Source organism: Parasteatoda tepidariorum, chromosome 5, assembly GCF_982258835.1.
Source record: "Parasteatoda tepidariorum strain Cologne lab strain chromosome 5, Ptep-v5.0, whole genome shotgun sequence".
Taxonomy (NCBI): domain Eukaryota; kingdom Metazoa; phylum Arthropoda; class Arachnida; order Araneae; family Theridiidae; genus Parasteatoda; species Parasteatoda tepidariorum.
Window position 1 is genome coordinate 110,826,984 of NC_141759.1, and position 18,986 is coordinate 110,845,969.

The 18,986-nt window shown below is 28.0% G+C and overlaps 2 protein-coding genes across 11 annotated transcripts in view; one reads left to right on the forward strand and one right to left on the reverse strand.

Annotated features, from left to right (window-relative positions):
- The window catches only part of LOC107439727 (Regulator of G-protein signaling 7), an 81,912-nt gene extending 75,431 nt beyond the window's left edge, over positions 1-6,481 (forward strand). For all 3 annotated transcript variants that reach the window (XM_043054088.3, XM_043054089.3, XM_071184730.2), the window contains one exon: positions 2,996-6,481. The gene's annotated coding sequence lies outside the window, so the exon portion shown is untranslated. The remainder of the gene's footprint in view (positions 1-2,995) is intronic.
- Positions 6,482-7,644: 1,163 nt separating this feature from the next.
- Psn (presenilin) overlaps positions 7,645-18,986 on the reverse strand; it is a 36,089-nt gene continuing 24,747 nt past the window's right edge. For all 8 annotated transcript variants that reach the window (XM_087164786.1, XM_087164782.1, XM_087164787.1 and 5 more), the window contains exons 10-12: positions 15,716-15,892; positions 12,511-12,623; positions 7,645-8,533 (exon numbers count right to left, since the gene is read on the reverse strand). In XM_087164786.1, the coding sequence (XP_087020912.1) occupies positions 8,378-8,533; positions 12,511-12,623; positions 15,716-15,892 (446 nt within the window). In that variant the 3' untranslated portion in view covers positions 7,645-8,377. The remainder of the gene's footprint in view (positions 8,534-12,510; positions 12,624-15,715; positions 15,893-18,986) is intronic.

Sequence of the window (18,986 nt, forward strand, 5' to 3'; positions counted from 1 at the left end):
TTTAGGTAGATATATCAATAAATTAGAAATAATATTTAATAGCTATAAAGAGGGCACATTCTGTTGTGCGAGAAAATATATATAGCTCGTTCACCAGCACTTGGCTCCGCTTTCATCACGTGGTATGCGACGATACGATACTATTTCGCTGTTTTTTGGAGAAGGTTGTGAGCAAATCCTGAACAAGGTTGCTATTTTGGTGATCGAATGGCAAAAATATTTATTTCGCAAATTTTATCTGCACTTTTCAATATTAAATATTTTATAAATTTGATGGCATTTTACGCCATTTTTTACGATATTTCTCTCTTTTGAGTGAATAGTTTGTCCTTTTTGAGACATTTTGCTGGGAAAACAGCCGTTTTTAAATTTAAAATATATTTAATTAGCTAGAGAAACGAAAGGTATAATAGCGGATGATAAAACGAAGTAAGTGATTGAAAAAGAAGTCCCTGCTTGTGTTTGACACGCCCTAAGGGTTCTCTCAATTTCAAGCGCGGAGATGTTTCTCCTCTTTATTCCCTCGCTGAAATGAACTCTGCGTCCGAGGAGGTGGAGCAAGTGTCAACTCCTGGTGAACGAATTATAGTTTCGATTGTGACTAGAAAAGCTTCTGAAATGACATTTTAATGAATTTGAGGAAATTAGAATTAAATAACCAGGAATCTCTTTACGGAATATTTTTTTCCTATAACAATAGCATTATTACAAATCTTACTGCAGTTCAGCGTTTCAGAGAAAAGGAAATTAATAAGAAAGAATAACACGAAAGACTATAGTTGTCCGGGCCCAACTATGAAGCTCATATTTTCCACACACCTAGAGAGGACTTATATATTTGAAAAATAGGGTCCTACCTAACATGATCATCTTTTCTAGATATTTTGGAATCTTGACCTCATTATATTTTAAAGATCGATATTCCAATCCAATCTCTTTTCTCCGAAGAAAAAAAGTAATTTAATTTAGAGAAAAAAGAACGTCTTGGGTCCGATTTCGAAACTTATTTAATAAATGACACTGATAATTAATTTATTTAAGGTGTGCGGGCCGAATCATTAAGATTGTATCTTAGAACGCAAACATCAATAATAGTGTTTTTTTTTAAAGCTTCAAATAAATGAATAAAATAAAAATATATACATTTAGAGCTTTAGTGTTTTACAATAAAGAGTCCTAAATGAGTCTTCCACCATTAGTATGATTCATTTTTTCAATTGATCCAATTCCAAATAAACAAAGATTTCTGCTGCACACAAGTTTAAAAAAAATGGGAAAAAGAGCACAACTCATGTCGTATAAATAGACATACAATCGTTTCGATTGTATAATTAAGTACGTTCTTCCATGTCAAAACACAGAATGAAACGCATAGATGCAAAAGAAACAAAATAAAAAGGATTGACAAATGGGTATGTTATTTCTAGTCCTTGTACCCGTTTCTCATACCCCTTTTTTTTGTAACATATTCGAAATTTCATGCTTCTCTTATTCATTCCGTGCTTCGACACAGAAGAAGGCACTGAAATATACAAATGAAACGATTAAATGTTTGAGGTGACAAAAATGATATCTAGATCTACTAAGTGCAGTAACTTCACGTTGCATAGACTCAACAAGTAGTAGTCTCGTACCTTGTCTTGCATGTTAAGCCTCAATAGATGTCCTCTAAATCTGACTGGGGCCTCCCTGGCCGAGCGGTATCGCTGGTCCAAACGCTCTGTTAAGCGTGGAGGTAGCTGGTTCGAATCCCGCCGTAACCCTGGATGTATTCTTTGTGATGTCTTTCTCTGAATTGTTCTATCTGTATTTTCTACTTGACAATGACTTATAAGCCTATATTGAGCACACAAGTCAGCAAATGTATGTAATTTCAATAAAATAAAAAATAAATAAATCTGACCATATGTCTGATACGGTCCAGGACGCCGCTGACCGCAAGAAAATCCACAACAAAAAGGGGGATCTGATCCACCTTAGAAAGTCCGAGGTAAACATATTCCTTGGCTGAACACAGCATTTTTTGCAAGTATCATTCTGCACTTACAAATCTGGCTAAAGAAGCAGTCTGGGAAGCCACATGAAGGAGCAGCTTCTGTTGGTCAAAAAGACTTTAACACCCCCCCCCCCGGGTCAAGTCCGAGTTTAGAAGTCTGTCTTAGCTACTCAGCCTGCTGATTTTAGCTGGATAAAATGGGATATGAATTGTTGGAGGACGTTAAGACCCATTAATGTTAATATCACTCACTGCGTATTTCGCTATACTTGAGAACTTTTTAAGCGAATCGAAATATATTTGGACACTATTATAAAATTGATTGATTAAAAAATAATTCCACAGGAAAAAAAAATATTTAATTTTAATAATTATTCATTTTTTATTTCATCATCATCATAGTTGGCCAGACAGCCAAATGTGAACAAATGCCTTTCTCTGAAGATGACGACTTCCGATTTATCTTTGATCTCCAAATTCTTTTCATTAATTACAAGAAAATCAGACTCCACTGAGTCAGCCCATCTCAACCGAGCCTTAATGTTTCAGTGGGTCTAAAAACCAGTATCTTTTTTACTGTATCACTTATTCGAATCACGATCGCCATCCAATTCACTTTTATGTATTTAATAATGTCAGGTTGTTTATGAATCTTGTACAATTCAAAGTGAAATCTCTTTCTCCAGTTTTTGTTTTCATTTTTTATTTAACAATCAAATTTTTCGTAAAATAATATGGTATGAAAATTTTTACATCATTTTAAAGTTAATAATTTTGCATGACAAAATACAAAATGGGTTGAATTGTTCTCGCGAAATCGAATTTTAAACATAGGAATTCATTTTTAAAATCTGATACCATTTTAAATTATTTCACTGAATTCATTAACAATCTAGTGCGTGAAAATCCGATTATTCCAACAAAAGTTATTCAAAGTGCTCACTTTTTACTTTGCGCACCTAAAAATATTAATATTTTTTGTTGGTTTTATTATTGCAGAGTGACTTGGAAGGAAAAATAAAACGCACCGAAGGAAGATAAGTATCGCATTTGTTGAACTGCTTAGAATCCTAGATGACATTTTAGACATCAATGTGTCATTCATTTCTAATTCCTTGTGCTCTTTTTATTGTAAATATTCTGTACAAAACGACCATTTTTAGAAGAGATTATCAACTATATATACTTTTATCGACGTCATTTTCATATCTAGTCGGAAAACGATTCTTTCTTTGCCGACGAATCCTTCTCATCAAAAGATTTTAACGAACATTATTGAATTTTATAATACTTGCTGTCAAATGAAAATTTTCCATCAAAATGTGCTCTCCATTTTTATTGGTATTTCTCGTATTAATTCTTTGTAAATTGTTAAATGCATTGGCTTTAGGAAATTTTATGATGGGATAAAATTACTTTTTTCCTTAAAAAATAAATAGCCTGTCAGCACATTTTGGATTGACAACGATCTAAGTCATGAACTAGTTGACCACATATACGATTCTGATCACATGAGATTTTTATAATATTATATTTAATTCAAAAACATCTCGAATCTAAAACTAGATGATGATAACATATTGAGGTATTTATTGTTAAATTATGTTACAAGGAAAGCTATTAGACTGTGATAAGTTTTAAGGCAAATTTGAAAAATTTAACAAAAAATTATATATATATGTTATATATGTGGATTATTATTATGTGGATAATTATATATGTGGATTTTGTCCAAACTTTTAATTACAAGTAAACGGTCAGGTTTTTCAAAATCTGCTTAATGAATAACGTATTGATGTGAAATTTGGTAGTTGATTAGTACTGAATATATGTACTTTAAGATAAATTCTAAAAATAAATCTTAATGTTTTTTTAAATATTTTATGAGTTGAATTTCTTTTTTTTAAATGTCAAATTTTAAAATTACATTTTTAACTATGAAATTTAAATATATACATATATATATCCTCAGCTGAAATATATAATATATAATATTTTGATCAGCACAATAATTATGCGCACAAACAATTTGGTAATCAAAACTCAATTATTTAAAATTCCCGTGAAAGCTCGAGTTAAAAACACTGATCTACTGTTAAAAGATATGCTTCATGTCTTTAAGGTGAGATGATGGTCAAACTATGGCACATTGGATGATTACAAATTGGCGCTTCAGTTAGTTCTGATATTAAGGGAGCCACTGTTTCTCTTCACATTAACAAAAAATTAGTCAATTACAGTATACTCTCAAACCTTATTATATCAAAAAAATATTTTTCCCCTTTACATTACACATCCACCTAATGTTAATTTGAAATTCTATGTTGAAGGCTTTCTTCTTAAAACCTTGCTATGTTGATCTTTTTTAGAAATATAAAGAATTTTTTTCCACAAAAATCACACTATAAGTTCATTGTAAACCAATTCTTTTCTATCGAATACTTAATTATTTTTCTTTTACTTTTAAAAACAAAATTATCATCGTTGTATTTAGACTTATAGTCAACTATCAGCAGTACATCCATATTTAATCGTAGTTATTTTTAAGTTTATGACTCTACTTTTTAAAGTAATATTTTTACTACTTTTTAGAACATATTTGGTTCTGAACTTGTTATTTCGTAATTTTTTTGGTGTCCCTTAAATGTTTTTTAAAAAAATTTTATTTTATGTATTTGTCCTTGAACAGCCGACCCAATTTCGGGTTACGACTATCAATGTTCTACTCCGTAGCCTTGTAATTTTGAACCAATCAAGAAGACAAGGAAACTTCTGGATCAGTACCCCCAGAGGTATTGATTTTTTATGGGAACATGTTATGAGAACTTTGCCACTCGGCAGATTTAATGTGCATCTGTCACCATTTACTACACAGGGAGTCTTTGGCCGGCGGGGATCGAACCCATGAAATCTTGGACATGGGCCCAGTGACCTACCAAACAGGCTATCCTGACCTTCCCTTTAACTTTGAGATATCGAGAGTATACTGAAAATCTATATAAGGTTCAATCTATATAGCATTGGTTCAGAGTATGCAAAAAGTTGGCCAACTCCGCCTTAAATGGTGCAATCAAAATCTTAACAGGCAGAAATCAAAAATTTTATAGTGTATTAAGTATATAGTACTTGTGAAATATTATAGTACCTGTGATAAAGTACCTAATATAGTAGCACATAACAAGATATTAAATTTATCAACAAAAAAAGAAAAAAAAAGAATTTTCTAAGAGCTGTTATAAATCATCCAAAATGTGGTGCCAGATTCATTTTCAAAACAATTATTTGCTTCTAGATATAGCATTGTGGAGTTTCCTAAATATTATTTGTCAGAGTTCTAATGTGAATTTTTTTAAAGGAAAAAGAAAATAAAAATATCTTAGTCGCAATATTTACACCTACAGAAGATATTCCCAATACGTAGGAGTTATAGCATATTAAAAACCTATGCATTAAAAAACGATGCTATAACAAGCAATAATTTTCTGCTAGGGCTTTGCAGAGAGGTGGAGGATAGGGGTAATGATGACAACAGGTGACTAACCAAAGGGTAATCCAATTAACAGCAAAGAACACAAGAACTAAAATGAACAAAGAACTAAAATATACTTATTATTTTCAGCTAAAAATTAGATTTTTAACAAATTTATTAATGTTTGACTTAAGCAAAATTAATTTAACTGACGCATAGTTAATTTTTCTAAGTGGACATTTCAGAAAGAAAAAAAAATACCGTAAATGAAAAAACACACTTTCAAAAGTCTTAATTTATAAACAGTTAAAAAATAGCAAAATTTTCTAGCTTATTTCTTCCAGTTTATTATTAAAACAGAGTGCAGAAAATCTATTTGCTTTAAATATAGTATATAAATCATGGTGGTAGCAATATAAATCATCGTGGTCACAAATGAATAATTAACTACATTAAATAAAAATGAATTAAATTTCTACCCCTTTTTACATTTTTAGATGCAAATGGCCATCCAGCAATTGCATTTAAAACTGTAACAGATTATAATGATTATTTTTAATCATTATTACAAGTCATTGAATAACATTTTGCCCACACTTGCTTTGAAAATTTGCTGACTGCAACAGAATGAAAAATATTGCGACTATGATAAATATTTAGGTCATAAAAGAAATAAGTTTAATTGAAAATTATTAATGTTATTAAGATATCTCAAATCATAGTTTGACCTTAGGTTATAATGAAAAAACTTTAAAGTAATAAATTGTCTTAAATGGTACAAATTTTGCCTAAGAATCAATCAAAACTGTGGTGTAAAGAATTTATGTCTCTTGTTTCGAAATGTGTATGTAAAATTTTGGTGGCCAATAATTGAATAATATTTAAACTAGAGTTTTTTATTTTTTTAATTATACTACTAAATGTGTTTAAAAAAATCATAAATTACATGTTTGCTTATGATGAAATTGTAATCATATCATCTTAAATGTTATAAATAAAAGTATTTTTTACAATGACTTATTTTCTTTCTGTAAAAATAGTTAGAATTAAATAATTAAGAACAACTGAGTAAGATAAAGCATTCCTAAACAGCCAGTTGTTGGCCAAAGGGGTTATACAAATTTAGGTTTCACAATTTCAAGGTCAAGAGAATGGTAATAATGGCGGAGGTGCACATTGCCACTTTAACCAGTGTGCGTAGCCAGATTTTTTAACAAAAATTAACCTTTTAAGTACTCTTTAAGCACTTAAAAAATATTTTTAAACACTTCACAAAAACAAAAATCATGATTAAGATCTGTGCAGTAATAAAAATTAATTTATAAACATAAAATCAATAAAATTCAAAAATATTCTCAAAGACTACATGATTATGATAAAATAACTAGTTTCTGATAAATATTGCAGAGAAAATTGTGAGAATCACGCATTTCTTTTTTTTTGTAATTTAGAATGACAATCGATACAGCAAATAAAAAATATTTTTAAAATATTTTACAAACCCCGAATAAAAAAAGCACCTTTAAGTATTTTTGAAAAATGCTACGCACCATGTTTATAGTGTCTTTACTAGATTAAAAAAAGAAGTGTTGATCTGAAACTAATTGAAATTTCATAATTTTTCCAGATTTTATAAATTGCTCCATTTGTAGCCACCCAGCACAATCATAACAATTAAGAGGATGCTACACCACAGGAAAAACCTTTTGTCGCAAATTCTCTTTCATAACTATATTAAAATTTGAAATAAGGAAAAAGTGAGTAAAGGCATAAACAGAGTGAGTCGTGAAGTTTAAATTGGTGAAAAAAAAAATTTCCAAATAACAAAAGGCAAACAAGTAGAGGAAGAGAAATTCCCCATTGCATAATCCTAAATTACTAATTTCTCTTCCCCACCTGAATGAAATACTTTCTAATATAAGATAAAAGTTAGCTTCTTCAAACCTACAGTAAGCCATAAAGTTTCAATTGCTGAAAAAAAATCAAACTATCAAAATGCAAACTTTCGACACTTTAAATTAGCTATGCGAGAGCAAAAAGTTTCTTTTGTGGTACATCGTCGTGATCACTGTATTACTATATAATAAAAACAACAACAAGAAAAGGATTAAATTTTAAATGAATCCAACAAAATATTCATTTAAAATTCAATGCTTTTGCTTACAGAAACAGAGCGAAATTACAATAAAAATAAGAAATTTATTCAAATTAAAAGAAAACAAAAAAAAATTTCCATTACAAACTACATTTTAAGCAAATTGATAAAAGTGGTTCAAATTATTAAATGCCTTTTAATAGATACATCAATTTCTATCAAATGATAATGGTTTATATAGACTTCAAAACAATTTCATTTCCACACCACATTCACATAAAAAGCTATAAATTATACACATAAAATCCTTCTAATTATACAGATAAAAAGGTTTTACAGGGCTGCTACATAAATCTGGAAACATGTGCTTTCCATGTACATATTTATTATACACAATATATTAAGAGGAAACACAATAACTGTGCTCTTGTGTGAACTATATTGGGCTATAGTTTTAATTGCTGGGGAAACTTAGAGAAAAAAAGAAACATACTTAATAATGATATAGTAAATGAAATAGTTTAGTATAGTTGGAATATCATCCTTAAATACCCCATAGATAAAATTTTGAGTGCCCACCCTCTTTTAAAAGACGAAAATGAGAAACAAAATTACCTTGCATTTTCCCAATTTGCAAAGAAAAAAAAAATCAAAATTCCCCGCATTTTTCCTATTATTTTAGGTTATTTTTTAATTCCCTGTATTTTCCTGGTTTTCTCGGTGGAGTGGCAACCCTGTTTCAATTACACACATAGAATAATTTAAGCACACAAAATGGTGAAAATGTACACATCACAGGGGTGAAAGTTTTGGAATACTAGATATAAATTTGTTCACTTGCGAGGCTGTCGGCAAACGGTTGAACCAAGGAACTGGTTGTGAAGTAGAAGATGAGCCCGAATGTGATGGAAATGGGTAGAGCTGGTAAAGCTTTCTTGAAAATTGCCAGCAGCAACAAAGTCAGGCACAAACCCTTGAGTAAAATAAATAAATAGTTTGTATAAGGAATCGTAAATACAAGTCACAGGGTATCTGCTACATTTTAGATTTTCAAATTCATGACTTTATATGACTGATTTCAAGAAATTTTTATGACTTAATGAAGTTACTAATTTCTCCGACAAAAACACAACAATAAATTTAAAGAAGCATTATGATAACATTCATTGAAATGATAGTTATAACCAAAACTGTTATACTCTGAGTCTTCATATTTCTAGATTTTAAACTAAAAAAACAGAGTAAAGAAAGAGTTGAAGCAATAAAATAGCTGAAAATAAAATGCAAAAGCAAATAACACAATACAGTCACATATATGTAGTTATTTAAACCTGTTTTATTTCTTACTAAAAGTAAGTGTAATATAAAAAGCCTAAACTAGAAATTCAAATTGATTACAAAAATAATAATAATAGATAAAAAAAATGCTTAAATCATGGAAGTTTAAAAGACAATTCACTATAGAAATAATGTTTTTACTTTCATTTTTTGAAAGAACACCATAATTTTTAAAGAACAGGATAAAAACATTTTGACTATGAGTGGGAATTTTGTTACAAATTCAGATATTCAGAGGGGTGGGGGTGAATTCGATTTTAAAAATTAGATTTTTCGGCAACCTAAATCCATGACTTTCCATGATTTTTTTAAAAAAATAGTTAAAATCATGAAAAATTTTGTTCAATACTGAAATTCATGATTTTTCATGACTTTCCAGGTGTGCACATACCCTGTTTCTATGATAAGGACTCATATATTAAACCAATTATCTACTAGTTACTATTTCTTCATTCTATTAATTTTTTACAGCAAACAATATAAAAATAACAGTTAATCTTGTACATCTTTTACATCAATTACTGAATAATGAACCACTAGTTTTTTCTATACATATCTCCACTTATTTTTTCAGTTCATCATTATTTACTTTTTGTCCTATCTTTATAAAAAAAAATTTTAAAAAAGAAAATAATCTCAATTTAACATTGGTCAGCATTTCAAAACGTTGAGGAAAAATAAAATCAAGAAAATTTTGATACAATAGTACACATTTTGTTTAAGCAAGTAGGCGATGAAGTTCGATCTCATTTTCAAAACTAGATCATTTCGCAATAATCATGATATTTAACAATGTTTACATTAATATGCAATTTTTATTTATAAGAAAATATTTGCCACACTTTGAAGGAAAATAGAACGTCTAATAGTAAAAAAGATATTAATTTATGAAACTTAATCTACTGATTTTCTTGCAAGACAGATTTCAGTCCCCAGGCCAGAAGAGTGGCATCCATGTCGCAAACACAATTTAGAAAGAATTAAAAATAGTAAATCAAATATTAATAGAACAAATTTCAAATGCAAAAAGAGTTTAGATATAATAAATAAAAATTTAATAAGAAATTACTAGACTTTTTAAGAGGAAATTTTTCTTAAAATTTTAGCTGATATAAATTTCTTAGTGACCCAGTATAGCCTTATGAACGTATCTAATTCCGGGCACATAATGTTGTGCAAAAAGCGCCATGCCCAGCCATTTCTTTAAATGTAAACCAGGTCTAAAGCATGACCTGGTTTATTCATAAACTGAGAAGAAGAAAAGCAGGTGCTCCAAAAGTTAAGTTTTATTATTGGAAAGGAAAACACCTTCAGTTCATTTTTCTTTTTTTAAAGGTGCAATCCTAAACTGTTTAATTTTATGAATTATTATTATGCTTAATTATGGAATAAATGATTATTTTTCAGAATTTCTATCCATAGATATGAAATTCTATAAAAATACATAAAACCTCAAAAAATATTTTAAATTATAATCTCTCACATTTTAAATTTTATTAAGAAATCTCCACATTTTAAATACAGAAACATAATAAAAATATATGTCAACAGAAGAATCAATTTTTGTTAAACTTTTACTGGGTTGAAAAAAAATCCTCTTTGGTGGTTTTTTTTACACAAAATTAGATGTTTGAATGCACTTATATGGCAACTAAAGTTTCTAATGATTGTTTCTACAAAAGAAATGAAGATTATGTAAAATTTACAATTATAGTTGTGCAAACTGCATTTAAAAAAGGAGAGAGTGTTAAAACTATTTAATTTTATTTCTTCTCAAGTTAAATAACACATTCTTAACTACCAAAGCACATTTTTAATAGTTAGGTATGCATTTCTAGCTCTGTATTTTTAAAACTTAAAAGTTTGTTTAAAATTTTAGTTATCAGAAATAAAATAGTTACCATTTTTTTAATTTTTTGACAGAGCTAGCACTCCTGCAATTAAATTTCTTGTAACAAACTTACGACTTGTTTTTAAACTTACAAGGAACATAATAAAATACAAAATTGCCAGCGTATGTTAAAATATTTTGTTGGTAAAAATGGTAAATATAGATCCTTTATTTTTAAACCAAATTGCAAGAAACAAATTGAATGTACAAGCACAAAACGTGGTAGTACGTTTAAAAATTTCACCTAAAATTAAATGCTTCTTGCATATTGATAATTATGGGAACTTAGAAATTTTGAAAACATTTCAAATATTTTCTCTCTTGAAAATATTTTAAGTTGCAGTAATTCTTTTAGCTTTTGCCCCAATTTTAAAAAAATATTATCTCATGATTATCAAGTCTGAAATTTATGCTTAAATAGTTAATAAGTGGCAGCCAAAATCTTAGTAAACCAAGTATATCCAAGTAAAATTTTTTATCATTTTTATTATTAACAAGTAATGTAAATAAAAAAAATTAAAGTCAATTGCTGCTTAGGTCAACAAAGGGAAAAAAAATCTTATTTTGGTTACTTTTTATTAAATAATTAAAAAATTTTCTCCCATATAAAACTAAATTAAGCAATCAAATTTAATGAATGAATTAAAAAAACCGTATTAACATCAAATGTTACAAGTTTACAAGTTTATTTGCACTTGAATGAATGAATACAAAAGTATTTTATTAGCGATTGAAAATTTGAACAAGATATAGGAAGAGAATGTGAACTAATTGTAGGAAATAAATAAAAGTCTGTTAAAAGGAAGCTTCATGCAAAAGTATTTTTTTTTTTTTTTTTTTTTGTATATTAAAAAAATGGTATTGTTACTTTTAAAAGGATGCCTCTTGTAAATAATACATTCGCAGTGAAAAAAATTTTTTTTTGCCAAACAATTAAATATGCTTAAATAAATGTATATGCATAAAAACTGAAAATCAGAATTTATTAAAGTTTCTTGATAATTTTCTGACGATATAACTAAAGGACAAACAAGCTCATATACTTGAAAATATCAATATGTCCTGAGACTGCAAAATAGATTTAAAAAATATATATGTATAAAAAATTTAGGGCAAAATATGTAAAAGAAATATAAGCTCATTTAAAACAGAAAATTTAAATTGTTCCATAGCATTAAAAAAAAAAATTCTGTTTTTCCGCAACCAAAACTAAAATTTATAACCTGTGGTTTAAAAAAAATACAAATTAAGATAATTAAAAAATTTTATTCAAAATTTCTAGTTTAAGTAATTTATTCAAAACATTTCTGCTTTTTTTAATTGACTTGTTTTTAATTGAGTTAAAATGATATGCATAGTAAGAAATTAAACTTCAATTTAAGTTTAATGCCCTTAAACAATGTTTCTCTCCTCTTTTTTTTCTTTCTTTTTTAACTTATCATTTCTTTTTTTATTTTCCTCTGCTTTTTATTTTATTTCCAAAAAACTCTTTTGAAAACTGCCTTACGTCAGTTAAACACTAGAGGAGATTCTTATTTTATTTTCAAAATATCTTGCAAAAACTACTTTAAGCCAGTTAAATACTTGAGAAAACTTATGAAATGAACTAATAGTTAGCTTAAAAGCATCAAAATTATAAATAAATAAATAGATAAACAAACAACAACCGATTAAATTCAATACAAAAATATTTTCAATTTAATATCTAAACTCATACTCACAATTAATATTGCGACAAAGCAGGCTAATGTTGTATTCCAATCACCATAAGAGGATGCTTTTCCCACTAACACGCTATAAAATATAAAATCTCCCAAACCTAGTTTCACACCACCTAAAATAGTAACATAAGTTTTTCAATACTAATCTAAAATTGACTGAAAGTCATTTGCAGCTAAAAATATCTTAAACCTTGAACATGCACTGACCTAGTAAAGATTTGCTTTTTACTACTCTTATATTTTTTCAAAATAATAAATACAATATTTCTTTTATAATCATAATTATAATCAAAACTTATAAAAATTAAAATTGTTTTCAAACAAGGTCACTTTTAAACATTATATAAACATCTCTTATATAAACATCTATTTCCAATATTATGAATAAGAGAGAATGAATATGAGATGAACAAGAGATGTTTATATAATATTGGAAATAGATCTTTATATAAGAGATGAATAAGAGATTATATAAACATTAAATTTTATATAATATTTCCAATATTATATAAACATTAAATTTTTAGAACTTTATATGGAATAACTACAAAATACATCAATAACTGACAGACACATAAATAGGTTTAAAGCATGTATCAAAAACTAAGAGCTTCATTAAAATACATTGTTTTCTTCAAGATAAAAATTTTTTATTTTGGATCATTTTTTCACCCATTAACTGATTTAAATTTTGAGAAATTGTATACAAAAATTTCCTAGCCAAACACATTACAAAAAAAAACAAAAAAACAATTAGTATCTTGGTTAACAGTTAAAGGATTAAAAGAATATATTTTAACTATTGAGAGAAAAAATGCAGCTCCTGCAATAATTAAAGCATCTATATAACCACTATAATTTAAAATATCCAGCAGTGCTATTAATATATATTTTTACACGACTAGTAGTTGTATCGTCACTGATGTTTTTTTCTTCTTCCTGCACTGAAAGGAATTAAATGCAGCTACAATAATAGACAAATTATAAAAAAAATATGTATTGATGATTAATTTAAGTTTCAAAGCATCTATACAACAGAAATTCTATATTCAATAATAATAAAGATGGTTTGCAGGACCATTGTTTCTATTCTAATAATCAGCATATATAAAAATGCTAGCAGAAAATGTCATTATTATTTTATTCGTTTACTTTATTAAGATTTTATTTCTTCATTGTTATTTTAAATCTTTTTAAAATCGCAAATCATTAAATTAATCATTGTTTTTTTTTAATGTGATGAGTTAAAATTGTTCCTATATCGTTGAAGCCGGTTTCAGTCACGTAAATTCAATCTTAACTAAGTATAGAAATAAATTAAATGTGGAGTTTCGAGGGGATTTAAGATTAAAATTGATCAATTTTGAACCCAATATAGCGAACCTTGCAAAAAAACACCAGGCATACCCATCTTATTGACTAAGAAGCAATAAATCTGTAGTTACTTTACTTATTATATCTACTTATTTATAATTACTTATTATTTAATAAATATTAAGGTACTTAAATTTCAACATTAATATATTTTTCATAAAACTATTGTTACACAATGTCATATTACTTTAATAAATGTTTAAAATCATAAAATAAATGTACAAACACAGTATCTAATAGAGTTTTATTTTAATTAAGAGAAAATTACTCTTATAGGGGTCGATGGAGATTTAGAAAAATTATTTAGGGGTCGATGATCAAAAAAGTTTGGCGATCTATGGCATAGAGTATGAGAACAAAATTTAATAATCTAAGCTCAGTTCAAAAACACAAATTAAGCTGAAAGTAAAAAACCAGATCATTCAAAGCCAGTTTATAAACACCAACAAGATGAGTAACACTATAAATTACAAATTTAAAGACTTGACTTAAGTTCAAAAACACACATAAAATACCTGCATTCTAACAATATAAATATTTCATTAGTAAGCTTTGAATTAGTTAACAAATACACTGCAAGTAAAATATATAAATAAATAAATATAATTATGAGGATCAATAAATATAATTACACATTAAATAAATAAATATAATTATGAGGATCAATAAATATAATTACACATATAAATTATGAGGTAGGTAGATAACTCTATGGCAGAATTGTGACGACACGGCCACACTGTCTCAGAACGTTACAGAGTTTTTGCATAAAGATTTTTCGTTTGGGAAGCGATAAATTTTGGTTTTACATTTTTGCATAAATTTATGAAAAATGTTTTTTTTTTTTTAGTGCAGAATTTTCTTTCAAAGATGCCTTTCTTGTGCATTAGAGATAAAAGAAATAATCATGATTTTTCTATTCTTGGTAGAGATTTTTAAAAAAAATTGGTAATGACTAGCTTCAGCTAGATTTTCAAATTAATAATATAAAATAAAAAATTCAAAAATCGTGAAAGTTAGATAGTTCGTTCTAGAAATGATGTTCTTTCTTTCCTTTAAAGAACACTATATTTTAGATACACTTATTTGAGTATCTCTTTTTTAAAGAGTTCTATTCACATTGCCATTATTTTGGGAGTTACTGTATTGATTTTACGATTTTTAATTTATTTACGAATTTTAATTTGTGTAATGACTTACAAAATTTGAAGGGGGAAATAATTAGAGCATTTTTCCACCTCCAAAATAGAGAATATTGCTTATAATATTAAAATAAAATAAAATATTACTTTTACATTTGAAAGTTTTTATTTTATACTCTCTTCTGTAAACCTTTTTGTTACTTTAAATTAGTAATTGTTATAATTAAAAGTATCTTAAAGCAAAATATTAGTGCTAGGGAAGTTTATTGCAGAAAGCCCAAAACAAATTCTGCCTCAGGTGTGCATATTTTATTTTTGTCGCACTTGAACTGCACAATGGGCTATTGGCAATGGTTCGGAAAACATCCCTGAGGAAGATCCGAAGACCAGCTATCGCAATTTTGATCCTCTGAAAAGGAGATAGTTCCCCTGCTTTCATAGCCCAGCGACATGTACGCAAAGTCGATCACTTTATGGTAGAACAGTATAATGAGGACCGATACCGCACACCCTCGGCCCCTACACAGGCTGATCAAAGTGGTGAACCACCCACTTATTGACCACATGCAGTGATGCTTAATTTCAGCGTTTTACTGGAAACTGTGTCTTTATGATCAGTCCGCTGCGGGACTGATCATAAAGACACAGTTGAATTAAACAATAATAAGGGAAAAATAATGGTAACTTACGTTCCTCTTCTTCGTGACCTTCACACTGAGATGGCAACCGAGTAGGCAGAGACTGACTTCTGTTTTGAGAAGACCACCCACTCGCTCCAAGTGGTCTTCCTTCAGGTGAAGTCTCCGCTCCTCCTAAATTATGGGGACCATTTTCTTCAGGAGCATCACTCAGACCATCAGTATTTTCTGCAAATTCAATACATATACTCTCAACATACATAAGGGAAAAATCCAGTAGATTTTACGAAATAATATGAATTTCATGATAACTGTTACATAATGTACTAAATATTTTACATATAGGGAGTTTTAAGGATTTTCGTTGTCAACAAAATACAAAACTTTATTACACTAATAACTATAAATGGTCTGCAATATTTACCATTTATGAACAACATTAAATGAGCTTGGGATGTTTTTTTTATTATGTTAAATCACAATTTTGAAGTGTAATAGACAATTTATTAATGATGGTTGAAAGATTTTTTCAATTAATTTAAAAACTGAGCTCTGACTAAAAATAAACTGAAAATTTTAGAACAAAATAAAAAGAAAAGCTTTTAAATGGTTGGTTGGTGTCGTATCCTCTATTGAATCATATTTCATGGTGTGCTTGAATAGTTTTTGTTATTTCTATGGCATTAAAAGAATACAAATTCTCTTCTGTGGGGTAGTTTAAGAGGTGAAGGTCTGCAGCGACTGCAGGGCAGTTAAAAACATGATGTAAGCTTTTAAATGATTACTATAAATGAGGTTTGGTTCATTTTATAATAGCAATACTTATTTAAATTTTCAGGCAAGCAATAAATTGCGCAAAAAATTCTATTTCAATAGGGATTTTTTTAGGAAACTTTAGAGAATATTTTAAAATGCACAAAAACTGGGAGAATTTTTATTAAACCAGTAGAAACTGGCAAAATCCAGTAGAGTTTTCAGCTATGTATACTGAAGGAAAGCAAGGAGGTTCAATTTTAATAGAAATAATGTCAAATATTGCAATTTGAAAAAGAAAATAAATGTGAGTGGGTGATTTAACAAGAAGAGTTTAGAATATACAACAATTACTAAAAGAGCGATATTTTGCACTAAAACTTTGTTTAAGGATAAAGTTCTACCAGTAAGGTAGTTAGTCACCATACATCTTACTTGCGATTAAGAACAAAACTAGATTAATGCAGAAAGTTTCATTTTAAAAAATAAATAAATATCTTGAAAGAATTTTTTTTTAAAAATTAAACTAAGCAGTTTGTACTAAATAATATTCTAAGTTTAATTAATCTAACACATTAAACAATGTTGCAGCATTTTACAAGAAATAATAAAGATAGATGTCAAATTTACTTACTTTGAACCTCATTTGGCTAGTCTAGTCATAAGGTTTAAAGTAAGCACATTTTTGACAATAAAAATAGTTTTTTACCAGGACAGTGGATAAAAGACCAGACAAAAAGATAAAAGAAAAGGAGAAAAGAATTAAGTTGATTTAAATTTACATGATATAACTTTAAACTTCTTACAACTATAAAATTAGCTATGATGGAAACTTCCAGAAATTTCAATTGAATGACAATATCAAGTATTTGAAATTTACATTAAACATAATTTTTAGAAGACCAAAAAAATAAATTTAATTTTTAGAACATTATTAGCATTGTTAATTAAAATTAAAGAATCTGCTTTTGAATATGTCAGATCTGGGAAAAATAATACATTTAATGTGTAAGTAGATGTCAAACTCTGCGTGAAAAGCTAAGCCTGATTTTGAAAATAATTTATTAGAATGTTTTTTTCCCCCTTAAGAGGACACCATACCAATTTTTGTCGCTCTTTATCCTTCATTACCAAATTAAAATTTAAAAGGAAAGAAAAGTAAGTTGAGGCAACCCTAGAATAAATTATGAAGCTTCAATTGCTGAAAAAAAATAATTGAAAATATTAAAATGCAAACAAATTATTGGAAGAAAACTTATCTATTGCGTAATTCTAAGTTAGCATTTCAAAATTCATTTTCTGTAATGTATTAAAAAAATTTTTTTTCAGTATTTGAATCCTCATGCCTTACTTTAGGTTTGTCTCAACTCACTTTTTCTAGTTTAAATTATGTAATGAAGGAAAAAGATAATTTGCGATGAAAATTTTCTTCCATGGTATGACGTTCTCTTAAAGATTACCACTAATTTTATAGGCCAATAAAAAACAAAATCAAATGCTATGAATTTCAATGTCTAAAATATTTTAAAGAAACACAAGGGATTACAGAGATATTTAAATGGGTTGGCAAGGTTTTGACAATTGATGGTTTTACGTGGTTTGAACTGTCATATCAAAACCCCCTTTTTGATATAGTATTTAATAATTGTGGAAAACCCAAAAATCTTTGTGTAATGATAATTATTTGCTATTATAAATATGAAGTATTAATAAATAAACACACATATTAAATTGCAAGTGATTAATCAATTATGTTCTTGAATTATTTTGACATTACTCTCTTTAATTTGGCAATTAATATCAAAAACCTATATTTGGTGTATAAAATATTATAGAGAAATAAAATTATGTAAAATTCAAATTATAATTATTTAATTGTAGAAAATAAAAATGGAAAAACGGTCATCTTATTCTAAATTTTAATATTATATCGAGTGTACAAATAAGTTTCTGCAGTTTTCTATCAAAAATAAGTAGTTTATTGCGAAAAAAGGATACATTATCTTTTATTCAAAGTATTCTCCATTACTAGACAATACTTTTCCCCATGGGAGCATTCGGATACCACGTCGGAAGAACTCTTCATATTTAGGGAATAACCCCGAATCGACCTATTCCTTGGTTTCTTCAAACAATGTAAATTGTTTGAAGAACAGACAGACCATGTGCCATCGACTGGAGTAGGTGATAATCTGAAGGGGAAAGGTCTGGCAAATATGGTGGGTGGGGTAGGACTTCCCATTAAAGTGTTTCTAAATAGCAGAATCAATTTTCATGCAAAATCGACGTTCAATGTCTCTTGGCTTCAGTTTGCATGGAACCCAACTTTGTTGTTTTTGGATAATTTCCAATGTGAAATCACTTGCTGAGTCACTTGCAAGTTCTTTTTGCATTTCGGATGAGTCTTCCAAGTTCTAGTTTTGACCAAGACTAGTTTTTGACCCCAAAACCCAACCCTGATTTATAATCAAAAACATATAAAAATTATAATATACTAATAACTAAAAATTTAAACTAAAAGCAATATTTCCATTTATAAATGACTTTGAATATAAAATAAAATTATGTC